This window comes from Nanorana parkeri, unplaced genomic scaffold (assembly GCF_000935625.1).
Source record: "Nanorana parkeri isolate BGI_ZX_2015 unplaced genomic scaffold, ASM93562v1 scaffold637, whole genome shotgun sequence".
NCBI classification, from domain to species: domain Eukaryota; kingdom Metazoa; phylum Chordata; class Amphibia; order Anura; family Dicroglossidae; genus Nanorana; species Nanorana parkeri.
In genome coordinates this window covers 535,480-549,465 of record NW_017306905.1, presented here as the reverse complement: position 1 = coordinate 549,465, position 13,986 = coordinate 535,480, and the positions used below count along the sequence as shown (strand labels likewise).

Genomic DNA, 13,986 nt, shown 5'->3' with positions numbered 1-13,986 from the left:
AAGTCCTGTCAGATGCCGGACAAATGTAAACAGTTAGGCAGAGCTAGCCTAGTAGCTGTGTGAATCATCTGCTTCACCAAAATACAGTGAAATGGAGAGATGGCACTTTACTATCAAGGGGTTACTGAAATTTAAAGGTCCACAATATTATGTAATATACTTACTCTGTAGCCCTAAGCTCAGTTTTCAATTGTGTATTATTTCAGTACTTTCTACAAAGAGTTCATTTCCAAGATCCAGTGGGGGAACAAGTGTATTTTAATGAGAGAGGAGACATGGCTACTTTTTACAACATATATAGTTATATGGTTCTAATTAATAATAGATTACAAATTAAACGTTTTGCGGTTTTTAATGCATCATTGCAAGAACAAGAGGCACTCGTAGTCAACCAAGGTGCATTCTACTGGAAATATGGAGTGGTAAGTGTGTTACTAAAAGTAATTAAAATACTTAAAGGGGAGGTTTTTATAGGCACGGTGGATAAGTGTACTGATCAACCTGTGTTGAATGCAATATGGAGTCTACTATCACTAACTTGGATTTTATTGGTGCAGGATGAAGGGTTGCTATTCTGATGTCTATGACTAGTGATTCACTGGTCTGGAACAACACATGGTCAGAGCAGTCTATAATGTATAAAGCTTATACACTGTCAGGTTTTAAGCCTCACTCCAGCTTGGGCACAGAATAAATATTCTGATTCAATTGCCTCCTCTCTAGCATTGTCCTCACAGACCCACCCGTTCAGTAGGGTTGCCACCTTTTCTCCAAGTGAAACCCGGACACCCTATCGCCATGCACTGAAATTTTTTGGGGAGAATATAGAGAAAGTGAGGAGAGGCATCCAGGAGAAAGTGCAAGAAGAGACAGCCAGGGAAGGGAGTAAGGAGACCGCCTCTAGAGGACTACAGCAATATATTATACAGCTATATAAAATAATATGAAGCTACATACTCTGTGTTGTTCTGGGTTGGTGCTCTGATGTCTCCAGGTGGCCTGATGGCCTGTGTGGGGTGTCAGCTGGCCTGTGCGGGGTCTCAGATGGGCTGTGTGGCTCTCAGGTGGGCTATGCGGCTCCCAGGATGGGCTGTGCTCACACTCAGGTGGGCTGTGCGCCCTCTCAGGTGGGCTGTGCGCCCTCTCAGGTGGTTTTCAGGCAGATCCACCTGCCCGAGTTGTCGATTGCCAGGGACCTTAACAGCCGCATCTGTCAGAAATGTTAAATTGCCGGTGTCAGCACTGAGTGTCTTGTGTTTGAGTGCCCGCCAGACACCCAGACACAAGATTACAAAACTGGACTGTCCAGGTAAAAATCGGACGGGTAGCAACCCTACTGTTCATGGGTCCAGTGCAGCTTTTCTTCCTTCCTGTAGGCCCAGGGTGTCAAGGCTCCCATTGTTTAGAAGAGTTATGAACCCAAGCTTTATAGCAGCTGTGTCAATAAGAATCAACAATAGTTTGACATGGCTGATCTATGGTATCTATGGTACTGTGCTGAAATCTAGAGTATGAAGGCAGAAGTGCTTTCTTCATAGAAATTGATGTAGGGACAAAGTGTGAAGGGCTACAAACTTTCCAAATAAAAGGCCTGTACTAAAAGCTGCACTACAAGAGGAAGAGAGAGACTGCCAAAATCAAGGACCCATTTTCCTGAAACATGTAATGCCTGTTCACTAAGGAAATCATGGACCAGCTATAACTTAAAGGAGAACTATGGGGTCAGTGCTTTTCCTCCATAGTTCTCTTAAGGGTAACGGGAGTACACAAACTAACGTCCTCCTGTCACCCAAAGCTCAGTATAGTATACTTAGACGCCGCAGCCGGGACGGATCCCGACAATACTGTCTGGATCCACCCAGCTGCGTGAGTGACAGCTGGCTCTGCCTATCTAGAATACCCGTCCCCTCCCCATCCGTTCCGCCAGTCAGCGCTGGAGGATCGGACAGGGGAGGGTGGATCCTTGCAGGGAGCCGTGAGTGACAGTCACGGCTCTCTGCAGGCACAGGATCGAGAAGTGAGCGAGCGACGGTATAGGTTCGCTCACTTCCTGATCTATTGAGCCGACGTGTGACAGTTTCATTGTCACGCGTCGGCTCGAACTATGAGGCTGAGTGATTTTCACTTGCCTCATAGTTCTCCTTTTAGAGCTAAGTGACTTTTAATGTATCCCTATTGTATACAGACAATTGCCAATGTCTATTTCCTTGGAATTGATAGATAGAATATGCATGTGTGTATGTATACAAATTTATGGCACCCTTTATGCCTTTTATTGTTTTCCTGTAACTGTAAGTAGTGTGTGTATACATCATTCTTGTTTAGTAGACAAGCAGAGTGATAAACATTGCCAGCGGGTACACAGACAGAAATAAAACATACTGTAGATACATGCATAAGAGGCACTAGATCTCCATTTTTGATATCCAATGTTGTGAATGATTTTATTAATTAAGCTGACTCACTTTGATGAGTACCCCCAACAAGATGAAATCCCTGAAGAAAGTCCAAATTTGTAGAAAGCAATAATGCACCACAACAAAGATTGTGGAGTTCTGAAAAAAATGTAATTAAATATTTGGTAGAAAAAGAGAGCCAATATGTTTTAGGTGTTCAGACGTTCACCCTTTATCAGGGCATATATAGAAGGTATCCTTAAAACTAGCCCAACTTAATAGGAGATTGATATTTATATATTCAAACTCAGGTATCAGTTAATATTGTCAGAAGATTGTAAGTTACCTGATTCCTCTACAAAATGAAGGTATTTTCCCTCTTAGAGAGTTGTCACTTAAACACGGAACCCCATTAAAATATTTGTATCTGTTGTTCTGGCAAGAACTGTAAAAACCTCAGATGTGTTATAATATTTTCTTATTCCATCCATGTTTTGTCGTTTCTAGGTGTTCTGAAGAATGCCCTAAAGGTTACAGAAGAACAGCGATAAAAGGAATTCATCATTGCTGCTTTGACTGTGTTCAGTGCTCAAATGGAGAAATATCTAATGAGACAGGTGAAACTCCTCCTAAGTGCATATGTGTGTCTATCTCTTTAAGCACATCATTTTGTATTAAAAGCAAACATAGGATCACCATATATACTAACATTTAAATTGCTAAGTGAACAATCAATTTGCTGAGCAGACTCAGCTACTTTAATAAATCAACCTCATTTATTTTCTATTGATGATTTTCTTTTCAGAAAGAATTAACAGATGTTTTATTCAACTTTTTTTGTTGTAGACAAAGGATCGTGCATAAAGTGCGCAGAAGACCAGTGGCCTAACGATAAGAACCAGTGTGCTCCAAAACCTACTGATTTTCTCTCCTATGGCAATGATGTAATAGCAATTGTTGTCTCCGTCATTTCCATAATACATTTTGTTAAAACATCGATCATCTTGGTTATCTTCATCGTATACCGAGACACCCCAGTTGTCAAAGCTAATAATCAAAGCCTGTGCTTCCTCATACTAGTCTCCATCATGTTAAACTTCCTCAGTGTACTTTTGTTCATTGGCCGCCCAGTACATGTCACCTGCCTGCTGCGCCACACCTCATATGGTATCATCTGCTCACTGACTATGTCCTGTATTTTGACCAAGACTATTATGGTCTATCTAGCCTTCAAAGCCGTCAAACCTGGAAGTTGCTGGAGGAAATGTATTCAAGCAAAATGTATCCACTGCGTTGTCTTTATTTTTTCATTTATTCAGGTCCTAATTTGCTTCATATGGTTATGCATTTCCCCTCCTTTTCCAGAAATGAATACCCACTTATGTCTAGAAAAAATTATCATTCAGTGTAATGAAGGTTCTATGGTGGCATTTTCAATATTCTTGGGCTACATGGGGCTTCTAGCAGCTGTGAGTTTCATTGTGGCTTTCCTGGTCAGAAATTTACCAGATAGTTTTAATGAGGCCAAATACATCACCTTCAGCATGCTGGTGTTCTGCAGCGTCTGGATCGCTTTTATCCCGGCTTATATGAGCGTTACAGGGAAGAACACTGTGCTTGTAGAGATATTTGCTATCATTTCTTCGAATGAAGGAATCCTTGCCTGCATATTTTTTCCAAAATGTTATATTATTCTGATAAGACCAGATTTAAATACAAAAAATGTTTTGTTAAGGAATGCTCACTAATAACCAAATTGTTTTATACTGCATATTTGTCTAGTGGCCCCGAGTATGGTACAATGGTACCTAACTATGAAAGGGATAGCTGGTTCAGTTAGCCCCCCCACCCCAGGCAAAGCTTTCCATACCTCCCCTGCTTTCATTATATATAGCCACTCTTGCTCTACATCAAACAGCCAGTGTACTAAAAATATTTTAACTTCATGTAGAAACTATTGAGTTTAACACCGAAAATATATGTCTGGAATTTTACCACCAAGATCTTTATGTGCCTCCTTCTTCAGGGCTTTTAAGTTTGGCAACCTAACCAGATTTGTTTTTTCACTTGGTGAAAATTGTTTTATTGCGCCTCTTTGGCTCTTAGCATACTCCATAATCTCTATGACAATCCAGAAGTCTGTAACTCTCTACAGGTCTCTCGTGTGTGAAAAATGTATGGAAAACCTATAGAGTTGCACATGCTGTACTATGCAGAATACTGAAGGGATGCCATTCTCCTTCTCCTCTCCTGGAGGTTATGGCATACCAATAGCTATAGAGGCCAATGGGGCTGCAAAGGGGCCTGGAATGAAAATGGGCCCCATTGGGGGCATGTTGAGGAAACCTAAAAGTAGAAAATATGTGTGCATATGACGATAACACATGACATGGCAAGACATATGCTATGGTACTATGCTACGTTGCTACAGCAACTTCACCAAAAACTGCCTGCCCGTACCCAAATAAGAAACCACACCGGGCTGGAATATAAAATGGCTGTAAACAGCCGTTTATTACACAAATAATAATATATAACATGGCTGTAGCAGCCGTTTAATACAAAATAAAACTTTATTATAATAAAATATACTATAAATTATTAACTTATAACAGTAGCCAATGAACTAGGAATGCGAAAACCGTCTGTAAAACCCGACTCTAACAGTAGCGCCGCTACCCGGTCACGATATCTAGTTAGAAAGGAACGCATCCCTTCCACCCTCACCGGAGTCATCCCTCTTCCCCGCAGAATCGTTGGTACGCCCTTTTCCTTGGTTAAAACACCTGGAGAGGGGGTGACTACCCCCGCAACTGGAACACTCATGTTTGAAGCGGCAACCGCTTCCAAACCGGCAGGTTCCTTCATTATACTGCCAACAAAAACCTTTTCTGCGGGCGACCGGTTGTCCAGAGGAGGTCGAACCACCGGTCGCCCCTTGAAAAAATGGAGTAGGTGCCCTGGCTGAGGTCATTAGCTTCATCCAGAGGCTAATGTCTTTATGGTCCCAGCGAATAGTCGACCTGATTGCTTTGCGCTGACGAAACTGTTCGTCATAGCGCAGCCACGCAGTACCCCCATAAACACGATGCGCCTCGCCTATGGCATCCAGATAACAAAAAAGGGGGGAGCAGTGTTGTGGCTCCCTCTCCCCGATGACACTAGCCAATATTGCAAAAGCCTGCAACCAATTAGAAAAGGTGCGAGGAATGAGCCGGAACCGGCGTTTTTCCTCGTCCTCTTTTTTGGTATCACTGTGTTTAATCCGGTCTAAATTAAATTTTTCCAGGGGTAACAGAGAAAAAATTTGCACATATTCCCCTTTCCATATTTTTTCCCTCACTTCCGATTTTAGGTGGGAACCTAAGGGGCCTTCCAAGCATAGATACACCTCGCAACGGGCTGAATCAGCCAGGCGCACCAATTGTTGGCCATCTGTTCATTGAGCCATGCAGCCCCATGAACCTCCGCAGCAGCTTTAAGTTGTTTGAAAAGGCCTGTAAAATCAGACATTTTCTTTTCCTTGGATGCAGGGAAACGCGACAGGTGAACTGAACACGCCGTGTGCTCCCCTGGACTGCCTGGACCCCACTCCGCCCCCTCGGACCACCCTAACAGACTCCTCCTGGCTAATCCCCAGTGGCCAATACCGGTAAGTGACCACCACCCACACATCCCTAAACACGCTTAACCCTTTAAGGGTCACCAAATGCTAATTTTATTAAACAGTTGCCCCAGGTGTGGGGCTCTCCAGGACTGTGCTGCTCTCTGCAGGCAGTGGAAAAAAGGAAGGGGAGACATGCGGCTGGACTGGCACTGTCAAATATAGTCACTGCGAGGTCCCCAGCAAGTGCGGAACCTCAGGCAGCCAAATTGATTAAAAAATGTAAACTGCCAGTATCCGCGCTTAGTATTTGGGCATTTTCACGAGTACAAGTACGTGTGAAAATTCCCAGTATCTGCACTAATACCAATACCGGTATCAGTATCAGTGCATCCCTAATTTTTTTTAATTTAACTCCTGAGTTTAGGGTCACTTTAAAGCATGGTCCATTGGGGGAAAAAAATCTTCCTGATCCCCTAAGGCAATGAGAGAATTCAGTTTCATGAAAATTGTAGTGGGATTATGGAGTAACTGTAAAAGTACTAAAATCATGTCTTTTCTATTGTTACTTAAACTTGAAAACTTTTTATAAATACTCTATTTGCTGGCGTAAAAGACTACTTTTTATACCTAAAAACATCCCCCGAAAATCGGGGGTCGTCTTATACACGGGGTATACAATGTATACCTTTAGTTCGTTTAGGCCAAGCTGGCCCAAAACGAACATCCCTAATCTGTCAGCCCGCTGGATGTGTGGTAATACTGTATGTACGGTAGCTTCGGCTACATACAGTAGCTGAGTCAATCACGGCGAGTGATGTACACAACCTCTGCCAATCCAAGCAGGCTTTGTATTCATTAATAGAATACATTGCTCGCCGTGATTGGCTCAGCGCGGTATACTGTATGTAGCTGAAACTACCGTACATACAGTATTACCGCACATCCATCCATGATGTTTTTAAATGGTGTTGCCACGGAAGTGGGGTAGTCTTATATGACGAGTATAGCCCAAAACCTATGTTTTAAGTGGAAAATTAGGGGGTCGTCTTATACACCCTCTAAGCCTGATGAAGGGGACCCTGCGAGGCCCCGAAAGTGCTTGCCAATGAGATACAGCTATTGGCAATAAAATATTTTGCTTTTTCAACTCATGGTGTGCTGGTGACATTTTTCTACTGTCTTATACACCCAGTCGCCTTATACGCCGGCAAATACGTTATATATATATTTATTATTTTGTAGACTCACCCTTATGTCTCATGTAAATTGTACTGGCTGACGGTGGTGACAAAATAAGGTATTAGCTCCCAATTTGTTACACCACCTGAATGACAAAATGAAAAGACAACGATATATAATTTGTGTAAATACCTGACAAAGTTGCCACTCACATAGGAACATGCAATGTTATCCTAAAGTTTTTAGTTTGGTTGCCTTGCAGCACCAAGGTCATAGGTTCCTAGAAGTCTGCGCTTTGCTGTTTTAACTGGGATTTTTAACTGAATGGGTTACGGAAAAGAGTTATTTAACACTAAGAAAAAAAAAACATATCAATGTAGGAAAGTCTTATTTTATGAAACAGGCTAAGGTAAGAAAACAAGATATTTTTTAACAGTATTCGCAGTTACAGTCTAAAAATAATATTCAGACAACATCTCACCAGCACTTTGAAGACTATATAGTGTCGCTCAGCTCATGCAGGATCCAGCAGCGCTGTAAATTGTCACACAAGTTGCATTACAAATGTGTGATTCTCTGTTTTAAATAGTGCTCACTGTGAAAAATGTTTGGTAAATCTCTATTTTATAAAGCCATAGCATGTTTCAGTGCTCTACTACTGACACAAAACCACAAGCTCAGCACAGCTCCCCAATGTTTTATCAGGAAAATACTTTCTGAGTTTAAGATGGATCAGTTCCAGAATGGCAACATTACTATTGGTGGGATATTCACCGTTCATCATTATTACAGCAGAGAAAGCTTCCGTTATAGTTGTCTTCTGTAAGTATTCCCTATAACTTTCTATTAACCGAATAGCTGTATTTGCTCTGGTTTGTCCATGTTGAATTTATTACATTTGCAAAAGGAGTTGATTTTCAGATGGTCGGGTGCTTTTGACACAGGCCCTTCTGCCCTTGTCCTTCCCTCATTCAGCCGGGTGTGGCTCTGGCCTCCATCTCCCTTTTTTTGGGGCTCCTGGATCTACTTTTTTTTGGGGGGGTCGTAGTGGATGTGCTCCCTATGAGGTAGGCAAGATGCGCAGGCATTTGAACGTGATGTTTTATCATATTATGTAATTTCTATGTGGACATAAAACTCATGTCACTTTTTTAATTGATGAGATTGCCTCCTTGTCCTGATGAAGCGCTCTATGTGCGAAACGCTCTACTGTTTCCAGCTAAGGCTATCTACCTACATGAATTTGGACTGGCTTATATTTCTATTTATTATATAGGATAATTGTTTTGTACTAATCAGGTCCGCAGCTCCTAAATATATTGATCATGTTTCGGTTACATGCTATGCCTTAATTATGGAATGAGTGAGTGGTCTGTGGGGCTATCTTTCAATCATGTCACATGAATTTGATTATGGCCGTTTTTATGCATTTGTAATCAATAAAATAATAATTTTTATTCAAATTATCTTGTAGTTCATTGGACTTGTCATATGGTGCCATTAAAGAGTTTCTAAACCCTCAGCTTTTGTTTTTTTTTGGCATATATCTACTGCTAGCAAGCAGTAGATATATGCAAAAGGTTTTTTTAAAAAACCAAAAAAACGCTATAACAGCAGTTTAAACGTACCCCGTCTTCGCTGCACGCTCCCGTCCGAGAAAATGAAACTGCTCGGGCGGCCGCAAAGCATCTTGGGGCGGGCGCATGCACAGTTCGGATTTTGGCTGGGAGACGAGCAGAAACGCAAGGTAAGTTTATGGACGCATGCACCCGCATGCAGACACCACTAGATCGGAAGTGCCTGCAAGGACAGAGGAGTCAGCGCTGGATCGGAGAGCCGCCGCACCGCTGGAGGGACAGATGAAAAGGACAGGAAAGAAGAAGAAGATCGGATTAAGAGACATCATTAAAGGTAAGTGCTGACATTAACATTGGGAGGAGGGAAACATTTTTTGCCTCTAATGTCACTTTAAAGCCCTACTTTTTCTATAATCTTTTTTGACTGACTGACACAGGGGTGTGGCACCAGTTACTCAGGGTATGTTCACAACATTCTCTTTACACTTAAACAGGAGCCATATGTGCATTTATTGGGCTCTGAAAATACTGTGGGTAACATTTAGCGCTGGCCTGCCATGCAGCTATCTGTGGTGGGATGAAGTGTGCTGCGATCAAATGCAGCATTTTATGGCAGCTCACCGCCCCTTACACCTGCATTGTGATGTGAATGGGACACAAGAAACTATTGGTCTTCTATGTGTCCTTGTGGTGACCTGCGTTGATCCTGTGCAGTACAAGGCTTGTCACCACAGTATGTGTGAATGGGCCCTCACAGCAAGGCAATGCTAAACAGAGGAAGTATGATAAATGTTGGAATTTAGATTGATTCATTATTTCTCCCTCAGCTGCTATAAAGTAGCATTGCAACAGACTGAAATCTAATTATGACCACTTCCTAATTGTGCATCTACATGAAGTGAACTTATATCTCCTATTCAGTGGTAAATCTGTTGCAGACCTGAAGAAATCGCTCTCAGTTGGCTGTACCAGATCCCAGGCAAAGGGGTCCCAAATAGATAAAAAGGTTGTTGCATAGACTTTTCTAAATAAAAGGCAGCCTGGTTCACGTGTTGCTAATTTTCTTGATAAGTGCCCCATATGTACTGAAGTTGCTTTAAGGTGGCCATACACTCTACAACCATCGCAAGACCTTAGTCCTTAGTCCTGAGGGGCGGGCTTCCGATGACCGCAATGCTGAACGGGCAGTGTGCGCGTGCGCACACTGGCCCGTTCGGCATTTGTCTCCCGAGCACCGTTCAAACCAGCCGAAAATCGTACGATTTTCGGCTGATTTTCTAGCATGCTCCTTAGACAAAAGACGTGCGACCGTACAGTAGAAACGGTCGCACGTCTCCGTTCACACTGCTCGATTCTTGTACGATCGCGGTGTATGGGCACCTTTAGTAAACACATTTGCACAGTTAAAGGCTTAAGGCAATTCTGCCAGTTCTTTATTTACATGAATTAAAACCCAGTCTGAACGTCTTAACTTGTTACTGTAATACAGTCAGGCTTTGTATACCGCTGGCAGCACTAGTAGAGTCAAACTGCTGCTGTCACACAGGGCAGCCATCAGACATTTCGGGACCCCTACACGGCTTTAGGCAGGGCCCCCCCCGGCACCGCCCAGTCCCCATACCACCCATAGTTGTGGTTAACAGGAAGGCTGCCGAGGTCCCCAGCAAGCGTGGGACCTCAGGCAGCCGCTTCAGTTTAAAAATTTAGTGCCGGTGTTCTGGCGAGAACGCCAACCCAGTATCTGCGTTTGCACACAAACGAATCAAGGTTTCCTCGATCAAACTGGTCTGTGCACAAGCGCAGATGCTGAGGTCAGCAAATTAGATTACGTTGGTATTCTAGACAGAACACCGGTATCTGCGTTTAGTATCGGGGCATTACACAGCAATGCAGAATACCAACAGCTATGCAGGACTAAAAGTCCCAGCAATACATCATAATAAAAATCAGGGGGATGCTGAATACCACCAGCATCCCCCTTCCCCCGCGCCCCCCTTCCCGGTCCAGACTTACCTGACTCTTGTGCAGGACCCTCTTCTGTGTCTCGGCGGCCAGGTGGCGGGGCTAAGAGGAAAGGATCCTCACTTAGAAGAATGTGTTGCCTGGCCGTGCCGTACGTTGGCGGTATTCAGCAATACTGCCACACCAATAAGAGGCTGAGGAAAGGGGGATTATAAAAAAAAATGAAGGAACGCTATACTGTATATAAGTGATTTATGTTATAAATAGTTTTTGCACTGTGTTGGTGTTGTGATAACATGATACAGGCGTATATTTAATTACAACACAAGGTATTACAACGCACGGCAATGCGTCACAAAGCTTTGCCATGCGCTGCCACAGTTAAATTAATGTTTTTTTTACGATAGAAAAAAATCATGCACTGCCATGCGTTCTAACAATGCACTGCAAAGCATGTACCTGGTGTACACCACAATATGGTGCACGTGTATGTTATGTGTGTGGGGGGGAGGGGGGGATGTGCTTTTTTTTTATTTACACATTTTTAATTTATTTTTTTATTATTAATTTACTGTTGGGGGGGCTTCGGGGAAATATTAAGGGTCTAAACAGACCCCTGACATTTCCCTTTTGAAATAGAAAAAGACATTGAGGACACAAGGTCCTCAATGTCTTTTTTTTCTGCAGCCTCAGCATCCCTGCGCTGTGGGCCAATCCTCAATCCCCGGCTGCTGCGGGGGCCCGGCCGCCTCCTCGCACTTCACCACCAGCCGATACTCATGTATGGGTGCCGGGCGGGCCCCCGGAGGCTGCCCGGGCCCCTTACATGAGTATCGGCCGTACCCACTGACGGTGGCCCTGCTGTCACATATAAGTAATGATGGGCCGAACAGGCCAGAGTTCGTTTCGAATTCAAACTTCCGAACACCCAAAAAGTTCAAATTCAAACTCAATGCAAGTCTATGGGGGTAGAACTTTCAAAAACGATTGTCCCCTTTAAGAGGGCTTATGTGCAAATTATTTGGCCATAAAAAGTGTATGGAGGTCTGGGTACTGCCCTGGGGACAGGAATCAATGGGGAAAAAAAATGTTTTTAAAGGAGCAGTGATTTTAACATGAAAGGGTAACAATAAAAATGAAAAATTCCTTCAAGTATCGTGCCTGGGGGTCCCCTTGACCTGCCTCTAAAGTGGCGGATCTGTACGATGTATAGAACCTGCTGCTGCAAAACTAACGTTTCTAAAGGGAAAAAAAATGATTTTTCTTTTTTTTTTAATTCTTAAAGCGTGCAGTTCCCCCTCCTAAACAATACCAGACCCTTAGGGGGAACCCTGTGTAAAAAAAAGTGTGTGGGGTCCCCCCATAAAGTCATACCAGCTTAAAAGAGAACTATGGGATAACCTTTTTATCCCATAGTTCTCTTAACAATATACTGAGCTTTGGGTCACGGGAGAATGTTAGAACATGTCCTCGAATGACCCAAAGCTCAGTATATTGTTTACTATATACTGAGATATCCCAGCTGCATGAGTGACAGCGGGATATACCTATCTAGAGGCAGAGCCAGCTTTGCCGGCCCCATCCCTGTCCGTTTCTCCACTCAGCGCTGGAGGTTCGGAGCAGGGAGGGGGGAATCCCTGCGGTCACCGCTCTCTGCAGGGAGATGATCGGAAAGTCAGTGAGCGGCGGTATGCGTTTGCTCACTTCCTGATCTATAGAGCCGACCTGTGACAGTTTAATTGTCACAGGTCGGCTCGAACTATGAGGTTGAGTGAAAATCACTCACCTCATAGTTCTCCTTTAAGGTCTGGTAGGAATTTTAGGAGGGACCCCATGTCAAAAAACAAAAAAAAAGTGTATGGGGTTCCCCCTTAAAGTCATACCAGGCCCCTAAGGTCTGGTAGGAATTTTAAGGAAGAACCCCCACCCTCAAAAATAGGGGTATTTTTTGGAATTTTAGGAGGGACATTCCTATCCCCCTAAAATGTCATACCATGATTGGGCAAAGTCACCATGACTTTGCCCAATTATGGCTATTACAGAGTACTGAGCCCTGATTGGGCAAAGTCTTGTATCTGACCTGTAGTCAGGTGCAAGCCTTTACCCAATTAGGGCTTCACAAGACGCATTGCCTTGTGGGATGTTGAGCAGTCGACCAGACTGCCAAACATCCTTATAGTTTGTGTGTTCGGCGAACACATGAACTAGCAATGTTCGAGTCAAACTCACTTTCAACTCGAACATACAGCCCATCCCTATTTTGGATCCTTGAAGGTGGTCTTGATTGCTGGTTTATAAAAAAAAAAAACACTTGGGGACCCTTCCTAAGTGTGGTGTCCTCTACGTGGTATGGTCAATTGGTTGTGACCACTTAGTTTTGGGATGGAAGTATCTGCGGTAATCAGGTATTGTCCACAAGGCAGTGGTATTGTGGCAGGCGGCCTCTTGGTATTTGGCTGAGGCCGCAGACTTAGGTTATGGATGGCATTGTTACGTTAAGTGTCTTTAAGGGCCTGAAAACTAGTTTTTTCATTATATGGTTGTATTATTTTGTTATGGTTGTATTATTATGTTAAAACACGGTTATTTATATATATTTGTTTTTCAGATTTAATTAAAGAGTGGCCGCTGTGGCCGTTGAACTCTATGCAAGTATAATGTGTATTTGTTTGTGGGAAAATTGGGAGGAGGTAGAGATATGGAGTATGGGTTACTAAGGGGGGCTATCTGGAAAGCCTGGCTACCGCTGAATTATCCTGGTCAAGCAGGAGAGCGGGGTTGCTGCTTGTGTGTGAAAGACTCTTTGTGCCATTGTTTGTAACACTTGCTGCAGCACTGATTAAAAGAAAACACATATTTACTTACTGTGTATGCAACCTGACTGCATTAAAGTAATATTTTTTACAGAACATAATAGCCTAATAATATTTGTCATTTATAACATGGTAGAGTCTTGATTCAAGGAATATCTGAGTTGCAACTACCTACAGAATGTGCTGATAACTTCAGATAGAATATCAATACACAGGTTTCTGGAAAATACTTGCTTGCCCCTAGCAGTCACTATCTGGGGTCCAGTGACATCAAGGGCACCTACAGGAAGCAGCCAGAAGCTGGGCTGTATGTATGTTTACTAATAAACATATACCGAATAATAGAATGGTAACTAAGGAAAGAGTTACAGAATCAAGCATACACAACTTTTTATTACAAGTAGAATGAAAAAAAAATATGGAATGAATACATTTACTTACTAAATACTATC

At 43.0% G+C, this 13,986-nt stretch overlaps 1 protein-coding gene across 1 annotated transcript; it reads left to right on the top strand.

Moving 5' to 3' along the window:
* Nucleotides 1–414: 414 nt before the first annotated feature.
* LOC108792397 (vomeronasal type-2 receptor 26-like) lies at nt 415–4,144 on the top strand. The gene is made up of 3 exons (XM_018563165.1): nt 415–422; nt 2,904–3,013; nt 3,243–4,144. Exons 1-3 carry the CDS (start codon nt 415–417, stop codon nt 4,142–4,144), a joined length of 1,020 nt encoding a protein of 339 aa, XP_018418667.1.
* Nucleotides 4,145–13,986: the final 9,842 nt, after the last annotated feature.

What these genes read in the sequence shown, in the direction of transcription:
- LOC108792397 (XM_018563165.1), top strand. An exon ending in AGAAATATCTAATGAGACAG is followed by an intron (nt 3,014 to 3,242) that starts GTGAAACTCCTC and finishes TTTTTGTTGTAG; the next exon opens with ACAAAGGATCGTGCATAAAG.